Source organism: Toxorhynchites rutilus, chromosome 2, assembly GCF_029784135.1.
Source record: "Toxorhynchites rutilus septentrionalis strain SRP chromosome 2, ASM2978413v1, whole genome shotgun sequence".
NCBI lineage: Eukaryota > Metazoa > Arthropoda > Insecta > Diptera > Culicidae > Toxorhynchites > Toxorhynchites rutilus.
This window is the reverse complement of record NC_073745.1, coordinates 171,342,688-171,358,335: the sequence shown is the minus strand read 5'-3', so window position 1 is coordinate 171,358,335 and position 15,648 is coordinate 171,342,688. Positions and strand designations below refer to the sequence as shown.

Sequence of the window (15,648 nt, the reverse complement as noted above, 5' to 3'; positions counted from 1 at the left end):
TCGCTCTCAGCTCTCTAGAGCACTGAGAGCACAAGGCAGACAATCGAAGATCCCCGTCCGGGATATCTTAGGTAGCCGTGATCCTGATCTTCTGCTTCATCTATACCTGTTCCTCAGAAACGCCGATGTCAACGTTTAATGATGCTTCCTTCGTTGTGTCCCCGTTTCATATCCCTCCTATCCGATCGATAAACTTTTACTTAGTCGCGGCAATACATACACACACTCTTTACAGACACACGGGCCAAAGGTTGTGCAGTTCACTGATCATTCAACAAGAGCCAATGGTTGTACCGCTCATGACAACTCTACACGAACTGATGATTGCGCCGGCTAGTGACCATTCTATCCTGGATTCCTCGAATCGAGAAAGACGCACCACGCTAGATATGAGGTACAGACTAGGGGGGCGTTGCTGATTAATGGTCAGCTGCATCCCAATAGGAAGTATCCCGTGTCGGGCACACGTACAGAGCATTGGAGACAGCAACATCCCAATTACGAAAACACTTGTAATACTAACCTCGAGCCAACCGCCAGTAATCGGTTACATATTACTAACATAGATAATAAGAAAAATTGTCAAAGTATTGAACTCCCGGCCCCGTGAGGCTAACGCCATATGAGCTTTTATAAAAATATATATTTTGGAAAAAAAAAGTAAATCTGTTCTTCCGTTAAGCACCGCGTGTTTTAATTCATCCTTCCAAAGCAAATGCGTGTTATCCACTTGCGCTCTGTGAAAACTCTGTCCTCCCACAGGTTATGGGCCCAGAGAAAGTTCTGGAAGGTGAAAGTATTGGGAAAAGTTATTTTGTGTTTCGGTTGTGTGCATAACGCGAGCATCTTTTGTGTTGTGGATAGATGGCGGATTTTGGCAAACTTCCGTTTGCAAAATTGAACAACCAGAACTGGTCGAGCTGGAAATTCCGCATGGAAATGTTGTTGATGCGAGAAGAAATCTGGTATGTGATCGCGGATGCCAAACCGATTCCGGTGACGGTGCAGTGGAAGAAAGATGCGCAAAAGGCTCGGTCGACTATCGGACTGTGTATAGAGGACAGTCAGTTTAGCCTAGTAAAAAATGCAAACGACGCGAGAGAATTTTGGGAGTTTTTGCGTGCGTATCACGAAAAATCAACGATGACTTCTCGCGTTTCGTTGTTGAAGAAAATGTGTTCATTGAATTTGTCCGAGTGTGGTGATTTGGAAAAGCATCTTCTGGAAATCGAAGAACTTTTCGAAAGGCTGACGATCGCATGGCAAGAGCTGCAAGAATCGCTTAAAATTGAGATGATCCTCAGAAGTTTACCCGACTCTTATAGTGGTCTGGTGACGGCTCTGGAAGGCCGGCCGGATGCCGATTTAACCATGCAGTTGGTAAAGTCGAAGTTGCTCGACGAGTATGAGCGAAGAAAGGAAAAGAGTGGTTCGAGAGGTGACGTCAACGCGATGAAAAGTGCAACGAAGCAGAGAAAGCAGATCAGTGTCGTAAAAGATCGGAAGTGTTTCCATTGTGGTAAACCGGGTCATTTTCAGCGAGATTGTCGGCAGAACAAAGATGGCGGAGAACGGAAGAGTTCCGATTTGAAACCAAATGCGAAGCAAGTCAAAAATAACTGTAGTGGTGTGTGTTTCATGGTGAGAAATGAGGCGGGCAGCTCATGGTTTATTGATAGTGGTGCGAGCTGTCACATGACTTGCGATGAAAATTTTTTCTCGAAGCTCCCGAAGAAAGTCAGTCCAAGTGTTTTTTTTTTTTTGGCCGATGGCAAGGTGGCGAAAACTGCCGGATATGGTGAAGGTACAGTGCTCGGAATTAACGGAGATGGTGAAGTGATCGACGTGAAATTTGTTGATGTCCTGTATGTGCCGTCGTTGACAAGCGGTCTTATATCCGTGGATAAGTTAACTGCGAAAAGTTTTACTGTCGTTTTCAAGGAGGATGGTTGTGAAATCCGTGACGCTGCTGGTACGGTGGCGGTCGTAGGTGAACGATCCGGCTGCCTGTACAAACTGAAGTTGGCGGAGTTGTCGAGAAAAGCTGAGAGTAAAACACATAACCGTAACTGTCAGCATCAATGGCACCGACGTTTCGGGCATAGGGATCCTGCAGTAATTGGAAGAATTCGTGACGAGAAACTCGGCATAGGTACGAATGTTGTCGATTGTGGTATCCGAGAATGTTGTGAGCCGTGTCTGGAAGGGAAACTCACTCGGAATCCGATTCCGAAGACAGCAGAGAAGAAGTCGAAGCAGGTACTGGATCTGGTACACACCGACTTGTGTGGACCAATGAGGACGACGACGCCCGGAGGGAAGCGTTTTTTGATGACGATGATCGACGACTTCAGTCGTTTCACAGTCGTCTATTTGCTCGCGAAGAAGTCGGATGCATCGGAGAAGATAAAGGAGTATGTTCGGTACGTAGAAAATCTATTCAATAGAAAGCCACGTATCATTCGCTCGGATGGCGGAGGCGAGTATGCCAACAAAGAGTTGCGGGATTTCTTCTCGCAGGAGGGAATTCAGGCACAATATTCCACAGCGTACACACCGCAGCAGAATGGTGTAGCCGAGCGGAAGAATCGGTCGCTACAGGAAATGGCGACGACGATGCTTCTTGATGCAGATCTGCACAAGCGTTATTGGGATGAAGCTGTAGTAACGGCTGCTTATTTGCAGAACCGTCTTCCGTCACGATCGATTGACAAGACTCCGTATGAAAAGTGGTATGGGAGGCAACCAGTACTTAGTCATTTGAAAGTATATGGTTGTCCTGCTTATGTTCATATCCCCGACGTTAAACGAGGAAAGTTTGACAGTAAGGCGAGCAAGTTGCGGTTCATCGGTTACTCTGACGTGCATAAGGGTTACCGTTTTGTTGATACGTTGACTAACAAGATAACAATAAGCCGCGACGCAAAGTTTTTAGAGATGGGCGACGAATCATCTAGCAGATCGGATTCACAAGCGACATCTAATGAAGAAGTGCCTTGTAGGGATATTGAGTGGCTTCTCCCAGAGGTTATTGCGAGAAAGCAAGCAGAAGAAGGTGAATTTTCTGGAACAGGTGAAGACGAAGAATCGTTCGATGAAGACGAAGAAGATAAAGTGAGTGTAGAATCTGAAAGCGTTAATCGTCAAAGCCGTCGTACCCGCGGCGTGTTACCGAATCGTTGGTCGGATTATGTGGTAGGTGTTGTAACGCAGAAAACCGAGGATCCGATTACGTTTCAGCAAGCAGTGTCCAGTTCAGATCGAGTTTCGTGGAAGGCAGCAATGGATAGCGAAATGCAGTCGCATAAGCAGAACGAAACGTGGGACTTGGTGCCACTTCCGAAGGGCAAGAAGGTTGTGGGTAGCCGCTGGGTGTTCAAAGTTAAACGAAATGAATCGAACGAGGTGATCCGCTACAAAGCTAGGATCGTGGCGCAAGGGTTCACACAGTGTTATGGTGTAGATTACGACGAAGTTTTCGCCCCTGTGACCAAACATGCTACACTTCGAGTCCTGTTGTCCCTAGCTGGAAAAGCAATGGCGTTGAAGCATTTAGACATCCGGACTGCATATCTCTATGGAGAGATCGACGAGGAGATATATATGCGTCAACCGACTGGCTACGAGGTTCAAGGCAAGGAGGAGATCGTTTGTCGCCTTCGTAAGAGCATATATGGACTGAAACAGTCCGCTCGATGTTGGAACCGGAAGTTAACTGGTGTTCTTAATGAATTGGGTTTCCAAGCAAGTTCCGCTGATCCGTGTTTGTTCGTGGCAACCAATAATGGAAAGAAAATCTACCTGATCGTTTACGTGGATGATTTTCTGGTCGGAAGTGAAAGCGAGGAGGAGATATCTCGCGTTTAGAGGCAGCTGAGTAAGCATTTCGAAATTGTTGATCTCGGCGATGTAAAGTACTTCCTCGGGCAGGAAATACGGAGAGAAAATGGAGTATTCAATGTTAGCTTGACGAATTACATTGAACAACTGATTATTAGAACAGGTCTTAGCGAAGCGAAAATAGCGAAAACACCCATGGATCCGGGTTATCTGAAAGACGAGGTTAGCAGTAAACCGTTCGAAGATGGTACAAAGTACAGAAGCGTTGTAGGTGCACTACTCTATATTGCGGTATGTGCACGCCCGGACATTGCGACAAGTGTCGGGATTTTAGGTCGGAAATTCAGTGCTCCCACGGAAGCCGACTGGACAGCAGCGAAACGTGTAGTACGTTACCTAAAAGGTACGAAGAAATGGAAACTGCAACTTGGAGGTAAAAATGCTGAAGCATTGGTGGCATTTTCGGATTCGGATTGGGCAGGAGATAAGAGTACGCGAAAATCAACGACTGGATACGTTGTGTACTACGCAGGAGGAGCAGTCTGCTGGGTGAGTCGTCGGCAGAGTTGTGTAACGCTGTCGACAATGGAGGCCGAGTATGTCGCTCTGGCTGAGACGTGTCAGGAGGTTATCTGGCTGAGGCGACTACTCGAAGATTTTGGCGAACATCAAGTGACAGCAACAGTGGCCATGGAGACAACCAAGGCTGTTTAAGCTTCGTACGTTCAGCAAGATCCAGCAAACGTTCCAAGCATATTGAGACCAAACATCATTTCGTTAAGGACCTGTGCGGCAGAGGTGAGGTGGTGCTACAGTACTGCCATACGGACCAGATGCGAGCCGATGTGCTCACGAAGCCCTTAGGTTTCGTAAAGCACCGACAGTTTGCAGAACAGTTGGGATTGGTGAAATCGACCGAAAGTAATGGAGAGGATTAAACATTGAGGAGGAGTGATGGGATATTCAATGTATTACCCCAAAAAATTGAAATTTGTTGATGTCCTGTATGTGCCGTCGTTGACAAGCGGTCTTATATCCGTGGATAAGTTAACTGCGAAAAGTTTTACTGTCGTTTTCAAGGAGGATGGTTGTGAAATCCGTGACGCTGCTGGTACGGTGGCGGTCGTAGGTGAACGATCCGGCTGCCTGTACAAACTGAAGTTGGCGGAGTTGTCGAGAAAAGCTGAGAGTAAAACACATAACCGTAACTGTCAGCATCAATGGCACCGACGTTTCGGGCATAGGGATCCTGCAGTAATTGGAAGAATTCGTGACGAGAAACTCGGCATAGGTACGAATGTTGTCGATTGTGGTATCCGAGAATGTTGTGAGCCGTGTCTGGAAGGGAAACTCACTCGGAATCCGATTCCGAAGACAGCAGAGAAGAAGTCGAAGCAGGTACTGGATCTGGTACACACCGACTTGTGTGGACCAATGAGGACGACGACGCCCGGAGGGAAGCGTTTTTTGATGACGATGATCGACGACTTCAGTCGTTTCACAGTCGTCTATTTGCTCGCGAAGAAGTCGGATGCATCGGAGAAGATAAAGGAGTATGTTCGGTACGTAGAAAATCTATTCAATAGAAAGCCACGTATCATTCGCTCGGATGGCGGAGGCGAGTATGCCAACAAAGAGTTGCGGGATTTCTTCTCGCAGGAGGGAATTCAGGCACAATATTCCACAGCGTACACACCGCAGCAGAATGGTGTAGCCGAGCGGAAGAATCGGTCGCTACAGGAAATGGCGACGACGATGCTTCTTGATGCAGATCTGCACAAGCGTTATTGGGATGAAGCTGTAGTAACGGCTGCTTATTTGCAGAACCGTCTTCCGTCACGATCGATTGACAAGACTCCGTATGAAAAGTGGTATGGGAGGCAACCAGTACTTAGTCATTTGAAAGTCTATGGTTGTCCTGCTTATGTTCATATCCCCGACGTTAAACGAGGAAAGTTTGACAGTAAGGCGAGCAAGTTGCGGTTCATCGGTTACTCTGACGTGCATAAGGGTTACCGTTTTGTTGATACGTTGACTAACAAGATAACAATAAGCCGCGACGCAAAGTTTTTGGAGATGGGCGACGAATCATCTAGCAGATCGGATTCACAAGCGACATCTAATGAAGAAGTGCCTTGTAGGGATATTGAGTGGCTTCTCCCAGAGGTTATTGCGAGAAAGCAAGCAGAAGAAGGTGAATTTTCTGGAACAGGTGAAGACGAAGAATCGTTCGATGAAGACGAAGAAGATAAAGTGAGTGTAGAATCTGAAAGCGTTAATCGTCAAAGCCGTCGTACCCGCGGCGTGTTACCGAATCGTTGGTCGGATTATGTGGTAGGTGTTGTAACGCAGAAAACCGAGGATCCGATTACGTTTCAGCAAGCAGTGTCCAGTTCAGATCGAGTTTCGTGGAAGGCAGCAATGGATAGCGAAATGCAGTCGCATAAGCAGAACGAAACGTGGGACTTGGTGCCACTTCCGAAGGGCAAGAAGGTTGTGGGTAGCCGCTGGGTGTTCAAAGTTAAACGAAATGAATCGAACGAGGTGATCCGCTACAAAGCTAGGATCGTGGCGCAAGGGTTCACACAGTGTTATGGTGTAGATTACGACGAAGTTTTCGCCCCTGTGACCAAACATGCTACACTTCGAGTCCTGTTGTCCCTAGCTGGAAAAGCAATGGCGTTGAAGCATTTAGACATCCGGACTGCATATCTCTATGGAGAGATCGACGAGGAGATATATATGCGTCAACCGACTGGCTACGAGGTTCAAGGCAAGGAGGAGATCGTTTGTCGCCTTCGTAAGAGCATATATGGACTGAAACAGTCCGCTCGATGTTGGAACCGGAAGTTAACTGGTGTTCTTAATGAATTGGGTTTCCAAGCAAGTTCCGCTGATCCGTGTTTGTTCGTGGCAACCAATAATGGAAAGAAAATCTACCTGATCGTTTACGTGGATGATTTTCTGGTCGGAAGTGAAAGCGAGGAGGAGATATCTCGCGTTTAGAGGCAGCTGAGTAAGCATTTCGAAATTGTTGATCTCGGCGATGTAAAGTACTTCCTCGGGCAGGAAATACGGAGAGAAAATGGAGTATTCAATGTTAGCTTGACGAATTACATTGAACAACTGATTATTAGAACAGGTCTTAGCGAAGCGAAAATAGCGAAAACACCCATGGATCCGGGTTATCTGAAAGACGAGGTTAGCAGTAAACCGTTCGAAGATGGTACAAAGTACAGAAGCGTTGTAGGTGCACTACTCTATATTGCGGTATGTGCACGCCCGGACATTGCGACAAGTGTCGGGATTTTAGGTCGGAAATTCAGTGCTCCCACGGAAGCCGACTGGACAGCAGCGAAACGTGTAGTACGTTACCTAAAAGGTACGAAGAAATGGAAACTGCAACTTGGAGGTAAAAATGCTGAAGCATTGGTGGCATTTTCGGATTCGGATTGGGCAGGAGATAAGAGTACGCGAAAATCAACGACTGGATACGTTGTGTACTACGCAGGAGGAGCAGTCTGCTGGGTGAGTCGTCGGCAGAGTTGTGTAACGCTGTCGACAATGGAGGCCGAGTATGTCGCTCTGGCTGAGACGTGTCAGGAGGTTATCTGGCTGAGGCGACTACTCGAAGATTTTGGCGAACATCAAGTGACAGCAACAGTGGCCATGGAGACAACCAAGGCTGTTTAAGCTTCGTACGTTCAGCAAGATCCAGCAAACGTTCCAAGCATATTGAGACCAAACATCATTTCGTTAAGGACCTGTGCGGCAGAGGTGAGGTGGTGCTACAGTACTGCCATACGGACCAGATGCGAGCCGATGTGCTCACGAAGCCCTTAGGTTTCGTAAAGCACCGACAGTTTGCAGAACAGTTGGGATTGGTGAAATCGACCGAAAGTAATGGAGAGGATTAAACATTGAGGAGGAGTGATGGGATATTCAATGTATTACCCCTCACCAAGTTTATCAAATGACAAATGGCCCTTCCGGCAGCACTGTATATATCAATGTAAATATAAATTCAAACAGCAACCATTTTTGTATCGACACACATTAAAAAGTAAATCTGTTCTTCCGTGAAGCACCGCGTGTTTTAATTCATCCTTCCAAAGCAAATGCGTGTTATCCACTTGCGCTCTGTGAAAACTCTGTCCTCCCACAAATTATTTGAACGTGGTCTAACGTTAGTGTTGTGGTCCAGCACACATGTGAAATTTTAACTGTAAGAATTGACAACAAACGTAATACTTTATTATGTTAGAACTAAATGTTTAACCAAATATTGTTATTTCCACATTATGGAAGATTCAATAAATGTAGGGTAAATGATCTTGGTTTGTCCAATTTGGGGTGTTTTTACGCAACTAGTAAATGCAAATCGATTTTTCTTCATGAAAATCACTCATAATCGATACGAGTTTGGGTTTGTTGAAAAGCCCCAAGTCTCTAGTTGCTAATACTACCATAAGGTGTTGAAATTATTCAAATTTTTATGTTTTTTAACGATTTTCCTTAAAGAAGAATTATGATCATGGTTTGACCACCTCTGATCATGGTTTGCCCAAAAAAATGCTCATGGTTTGTCCGGTTTTAGAAATCTCCATTTTTGAATGAAAACATTCGAATTCACAAATAGATCATCATATTGATTCATTCATAATTTAGGCTTTTTTCAGAATATTGCCTTTTCTTGGGCATTTTAGAAGTGTTCACCTCAACACAATCAACACAGAAAAACCATACTTCTGCTATGCGCGAAGCACACCATAAACAAACATAAACAAACTGCAGCGCGCCAAGCGGTTGCCATAGAAATCATGTGGACAAAACAACATTATTGAATTGAACAACTCATGATCAGAATTGAGTTCATCAAAATGCGTAATTTAATGGTTTAGTTATGTAAATCCGATACAAATGGTGAGCAAGCATGATGTTTACAATATTTACGAGTGTTGTAATCCAGAAAAGGTCTGAATACGTGCCAAATAATCATTTGGTGATCGATTAAAAGTTAGCTCGAATGAGGGGCGCATTGACACAAATAGAAGGTGTATTTTATAATCCTTTAAAAAATGTGATTTCGTAAAAATATACTATCAAACTACTATAAATCATGTAAAAGGCAATTTCATTTATATGTTTCGAAACATTCGAAGGCCTTATTTGACACAGGAGCGCTGAATTAGAGAATTCAAAAAAGTGGGCAAACGATGATCATATTTTGGACTGGACAAACCAAGATCATTTACCCTATGTATAAAAAAAAAAGATCGCCAATTGACGAATTTACGTTGGATTTACAACCAGATGGCGCAGCGAGTAAAATGAGGATGTTTTGTTTTTTTGGTATGAAAGTCGTTCAAATTTTCTAGAAAAATCAGAATTTATCTTCAAATTTCCCGGTTTCATGTATTCTTTCCACGCTGAAAAGGTTAGAAAATCATCATTTTACAATGTGCTATGTATATTACGAGGAATGGCTTGTTCTAAGTATTGTAACTTTAATTTTTGCAACTAAGTAAACGATGAATAGGGTGTTTTGTGCTAAAAATACTGCTAATCCTTCTCATATCGGCCCCTACATAATCAATGATATCAGCCAATTTGATATGATATCGATTTCATCGCAATTATCCATGGTATCAATAACCGGTATGCACTATCAAACTTAAAATTTTCGAAAATTATCTATGGCTTTGGTCAAATCGCGTGTTGAAACCATCATAAATATACAAAACTCCAACTTTCTTACCATATACTGACGACATTCAATGACTTAAATTAATCTAAATTGAAATAAAATGAATAATCGCCACCGAAACTTGCTTTTCAGTGCGTAAAATAAACATACACCCTCACTTTTGTGATTCTGAGCTCTAATGTAGATGTCGCATGAGCTGAGTCAGCTTTGCGTAAATTCGTCAATTGGCGATCTAACGCAAAACGTAAACGATCGGTGAGACATCTGGATTTTGTTTTTGAACTAAGAAAATGATGCTAATGTAACCTAAAACTCAAAAACAAATCACGTATATTTTACTTTCGGGCTTTCCAAGGTAGTTCTCACATGCAGGAATCGTGCATTTTTCTACTTGTGTTTGATTGTGCTCTCGAATTTCCTTCTTTAATTCAACCATTATCAACATTTTTATAGTTTTCACTACTGAAAGAGGTGAAGGAAGGAAGGAAGGTATTGAATTAGAGAGACTTTAAACTCTGAGAGTTCATTCGTCTCTTGAAAGAGGTGAATAAATAACATGTTATATATAAAATTCGCAGAATTAAATTTCTAACAAACTCATCGCAATCAAATAATCTTTTATGCAATCGATATCACACCAAGTTGGTTGATACAATTGGCGATCTAACGTACAAATCTACACCTAGGCGGCGCTGCGGTGAAAGTGATGATGGTTTTAAATTTTGCCATGTGAGCTTATGGAAGGTTTGTATTTCTTTCCATAAATTACAATGTTATAATCATAAAAGATTATTTGATTGCGATGGGTTTTTAAGAAAATTAATAGTGAAAATTGTATAAATATTGACAATGGTTGAATCAAAGCCGGAAATTCGAGAGCACCACCAAAAACAAGTAGAAAAATGCATGGTTCTTGCATGTGAGAACTACCTTGGAAAGTCCATAAGTAAAACATACGTGATTTGTTTTTCAATTTTAGGTTACCTTATCATCATTTTCTTAGTTCAAAAACAGAATCCAGATGTCTCACCGATCGTTTACGTTTTGCGTTAGATCGCCAGTTGATTACGCAGGGGTTTCCTTTCAACCGATACGAGGATTCGACGGTTACGAAGGATCTGCAATATTTGAAGCGCAACTGTCACCCATCATTTACATGCAATCGATATCATATCAAGTTGGTTGATATCATTGATTATGCAGGGGCTTCTTTTTGGCCGATGCGAGAAAGAACTGCATTGTTTGAAGCGCAACAAATGACACCCATTATTTACCTAGTGAAAAAATGTAAATTATAACACTTGTCATGTGTTATGAATGAAACAATGTAAAATGATGATTTTCTAACATTTCAGCGTAGAAACAATACTTGAATCCGGAAAATTTGCAGAAAATTTCTGATTTTAAACACTCCGATACTCGCGCATTGATCTGTCAGACCGAGAAATCAATAATTCGTTCATTTCGTTCTATATAAATAATACGACTTTGCGATTCTCTCTAGCTTCGTTATTCGTCGTTCGTCATCGTTTAGCGTATCGCATGTGTTGGTGCAAAGGGGACGTTTGTCAATTTTTTAACATATTCGGTCTGACACACCGACGCGAGTATAGAAGTAACTTTTTTGGACAAGTGCCTTTTTTCATATTGTAGAATATTGTTGAATGAAATATATAAATTGATGTTAGTGGCGTGGAATATTATCATCTCTTTCAAAGTTGGTATACATGTTCAGTTCAAGAACGAAGCTCTTTCCCGCGAATCGTGGCCAGAAAATGTATTTTTCCGTGAATTTGTTGACCGCTCAAAAAACCAGGACAAGGTTGTAACGTTCAACCAGGCGACAAGTGGAAGAAATCTACCCCCGCCTGGTTTCGAATCGGCAGTTCAGATGGAAGCTTAAGTTCACTGACCATCAAGCCTCCTTCATCGCCCTTCGAAAACAACACCACCTTTGGTTTATCATCACTAGGACGCACTACCAGCAGCAATATGGAAGCCCTAAATCCCCTCGACTCAGTCGCGCTAATTACAGTCAACGCTCACCCTAGACGTCCTGGTCCTATGGTCGAGAGTGGATGCAGGGTCTTCCAAACTTCTTCACCAGGCAAGTATGCTTTTTGTGATCGCTCGTACCTGCCTCACTCCGTACAAACTTCCAGCCAATGTACGTCTACATGGGCCGATCAGCTTGAAGGATTGCAGCCTCCTACAATTGTCGAATCATCTTCGCCAGAACGCGGTACCCTTGAACCAGCCTCGCCAATTGCAGCCAGCGCTCTTCTTGATATGCGCAATGAGGTCGCCGATGTTTCTGGTGTCATAGCTGCCCGAGCACCGCAATACACACATCAAACGAGTAATGAGCTTTTACCACTGGGACGCACGAACAACGGCATCATGGAAGCCCCAAATCCGTCCAACTCAGTCGAGCCCTGCAGCCAGCGTCAGTACAGCCGTCCCGGTCCTGCTGTTGAGTCTGGGGAAGGGGTCTTCCAACGTGCCACTCTAGGCGAGTATACTTTTATTGAATCCCATTCGCGACCTGACCTGCCTTTGGTTTCTAGCGTGGACGGCTGTGCCATTTGGTTATACTACCAGAACGTACGCGGCATGAGGACGAAAATTGATGATCTCTATGTGGCAGTAAGCGATTGCAATTACGACGTCATTATGTTGACTGAAACCGGACTTGACGATAGCATCAACTCCCTGCAGCTGTTTGGAGTTGAGTGCAATGTTTTTCGCTGCGACCGAAGCCCTTCCAACAGTGATAAGTCTAGATTTGGTGGAGTTCTCATCGCTGTAGCTAGTCGCTTCACTGCTGTAGCAGTTCATACGAGCAACGGAGGTTCTTTGGAACAAATTTGTGTCGCTACTACAATACGTGGAAAAAGGTTGTTACTTTGCGTAGTATACATTCCACCCGACCGAAGCCGCGACGTAGGGGTTTATGATTCTCACCTGGCTTCCGTGCGTGAGCTGTGTGACCGAGCGTCCTCTGATGACACAGTTTTAGTATGTGGTGATTTCAATCAGCCCCATATTGCGTGGGAACCGCATGCCGATTCAGTTGTGAATCTGAACCCCTCTTTGACCTCTACGGCGAGTGCTGTTCTAGTGGATGGAGTCTCCTTTCTCGGTCTTCAGCAGAATAACTTCATTCGCAATTCTCGGGGCCGTTCACTTGATCTGGTTTTTTGCGCAGCCGACATCAACATAACTATCTCCGAAACCGTTTCGCCGCTGCTAGCGGTGGATCTGCACCATCCTCCGTTAGTGCTGTCTTTATCGGCTAAAGGTGGATCTCTGTCGACTGCTGAGGATCTAAGCAAAAGCGAACGACCGCTGAATTACGCTAAAATCGATTTCGCTGCACTTAATGAGTTTTTGAATAGCTACAGTTGGAGTGCCCTTGGCCAGGACGTTAATGGCATGGCGACAAAAATTCTTGTCAACGCAAACTGCGACGTCGACGAACTGCTGAAACTAAGCATAACTTTCAACTTGCGAGCAATGCATACCGCAGCCTTAACGCCTCTCTTTATAAATCGTACGTGCTTCGTGTGCAGACAAACTTACGTAGGAATCCAAGGAGTTTCTGGAATTTTGTCAATTCGAAGCGTAAAACTACAGACATCCCATCTAAGATGTGTTTGGGTGATTCGGAGTCGTCGTCTGTCCCGGAAACATGTGATTTGTTTTCTAAACATTTTGCTTCAGTGTTTGTCGCTGATGCAGCCACCTCATCTGAAGCCGAGAGGGCTGCTGCTAACGTTCCAGAGTATCCAATAGACTTGCGGTCATTCGTTGTTACTCCCCAGATGGTAGAGAAGTCCGTAAAAAAGTTGAAACGTTCTACAGTTCCTGGCCCAGATGGAATTCCAGCAATAGTTTTCTGTCGCTGTGCTTCAGCTTTGGCGTTACCACTCTCCCGCATATACACAGCTTCGCTGGATCAAGGAGTCTTTCCAGATGTGTGGAAGCACTCATTTGTGTTTCCCGTCTTCAAAAAAGGAGACAAGTGTAACGTGAGCAACTATCGCGGGATAACCAGCTTATCTGCCGCCTCTAAGCTATTTGAGATGATTGTGAACGATGTTGTCTTCTTCGAAGTTAAGAGCTATATCTCACCAGTACAACATGGTTTTATGCCAGGACGCTCGGTAAGCACCAATCTTCTCAAGTTCTCATCATTCTGTGTCAACCGCCTAGAAGAACGTGCTCAGGTTGATGCTATTTATACCGACATAAAAGCCGCTTTCGACCGAATTGACCACCGCATCCTGCTGAGAAAGTTATCCCGGCTTGGTGCTTCTGATGGATTCATCAACTGGATGAGGTCATATCTTTCTGGAAGAACGCTCCGTGTTAAGCTCCAATATCACATTTCGTCTCCGTTTGCTGTTTGTTCGGGAGTTCCACAAGGCAGTAATTTAGGGCTACTGCTGTTCGCGATATTCTACAATGATGTGTCCCTTATTTTAGCATCCGGCTGTTCGTCGATCTATGCAGACGACTTGAAGATTTATTTGGCCATCAGAACCCTTGAGGATTGCCGTCGACTACAGAGCTTGCTTGACCAGTTCGTCAGTTGGTGCCAATTGAATAAACTTACCATAAGCATCGCCAAGTTTGTGATCATGAGCTTTCACCGAAAAAAACAGCCAATTATATTCAACTACACGATCGACGATTTGATTTTAGAGAGAGTCAGTCAGGTTAACGACTTGGGCGTTGTTCTCGATCATAAGCTAACTTTCGACGCACACCGATCTGCATTGATCACTAAGGCTAATCGTCAGCTTGGATTCATATCGAGAATCTCTAGAGACTTCACTGATCCCTATTGCCTAAAATCGCTGTACTGTTCTCTTGTTCGGCCGATTCTCGAGACTGCATCGGTAGTATGGATCCCTTACCAGCATATGTGGAGTATCAGGATTGAGCGGATACAAAAATGTTTTATTCGAAGAGCGCTCAGGCATTTGCCTAGGCGTGATCCCCGGATGTGTGGAAGCACTCATTTGTGTTTCCCGTCTTCAAAAAAGGAGACAAGTGTAACGTGAGCAACTATCGCGGGATAACCAGCTTATCTGCCGCCTCTAAGCTATTTGAGATGATTGTGAACGATGTTGTCTTCTTCGAAGTTAAGAGCTATATCTCACCAGTACAACATGGTTTTATGCCAGGACGCTCGGTAAGCACCAATCTTCTCGAGTTCTCATCATTCTGTGTCAACCGCCTAGAAGAACGTGCTTAGGTTGATGCTATTTATACCGACATAAAAGCCGCTTTCGACCGAATTGACCACCGCATCCTGCTGAGAAAGCTATCCCGGCTTGGTGCTTCTGATGGATTCATCAACTGGATGAGGTCATATCTTTCTGGAAGAACGCTCCGTGTTAAGCTCCAATATCACATTTCGTCTCCGTTTGCTGTTTGTTCGGGAGTTCCACAAGGCAGTAATCTAGGGCCACTGCTGTTCGCGATATTCTACAATGATGTGTCCCTTATTTTAGCATCCGGCTGTGTGTCGATCTATGCAGACGACTTGAAGATTTATTTGGCCATCAGAACCCTTGAGGATTGCCGTCGACTACAGAGCTTGCTTGACCAGTTCGTCAGTTGGTGCCAATTGAATAAACTTACCATAAGCATCGCCAAGTGTGTGATCATGAGCTTTCACCGAAAAAAACAGCCAATTATATTCAACTACACGATCGACGATTTGATTTTAGAGAGAGTCAGTCAGGTTAACGACTTGGGCGCTGTTCTCGATCATAAGCTAACATTCGACGCACACCGATCTGCATTGATCACTAAGGCTAATCGTCAGCTTGGATTCATATCGAGAATCTCTAGGGACTTCACTGATCCCTATTGCCTAAAATCGCTGTACTGTTCTCTTGTTCGGCCGATTCTCGAGACTGCATTGGTAGTATGGATCCCTTACCAGGATATGTGGAGTATCAGGATTGAGCGGATACAAAAATGTTTTATTCGAAGAGCGCTCAGGCATTTGCCTTGGCGTGATCCCCGGAACCTACCGCCATATGTAGCCAGATGTCGCTTGCTGAATCTGGATGCACTTGAGAGAC

General features: G+C 44.3%; 2 protein-coding genes across 2 annotated transcripts; both read left to right on the top strand.

The window, feature by feature from the left end:
• The first annotated feature begins 4,035 nt into the window (after nucleotides 1-4,035).
• LOC129766386 (uncharacterized) lies at nucleotides 4,036-4,554 on the top strand. Its single transcript, XM_055766912.1, has one exon. The coding sequence runs from the start codon at nucleotides 4,036-4,038 to the stop codon at nucleotides 4,552-4,554; it is 519 nt and encodes a 172-aa protein (XP_055622887.1).
• Nucleotides 4,555-7,014: 2,460 nt separating this feature from the next.
• On the top strand, nucleotides 7,015-7,533 carry LOC129766385 (uncharacterized). Its single transcript, XM_055766911.1, has one exon. It carries the CDS (start codon nucleotides 7,015-7,017, stop codon nucleotides 7,531-7,533), a length of 519 nt encoding a protein of 172 aa, XP_055622886.1.
• Nucleotides 7,534-15,648: the final 8,115 nt, after the last annotated feature.

What these genes read in the sequence shown, in the direction of transcription:
- LOC129766386 (XM_055766912.1), top strand. Translation starts at nt 4,036, where the DNA reads ATGGATCCGGGTTATCTGAAAGACGAGGTTAGCAGTAAACCGTTCGAA.
- LOC129766385 (XM_055766911.1), top strand. Translation starts at nt 7,015, where the DNA reads ATGGATCCGGGTTATCTGAAAGACGAGGTTAGCAGTAAACCGTTCGAA.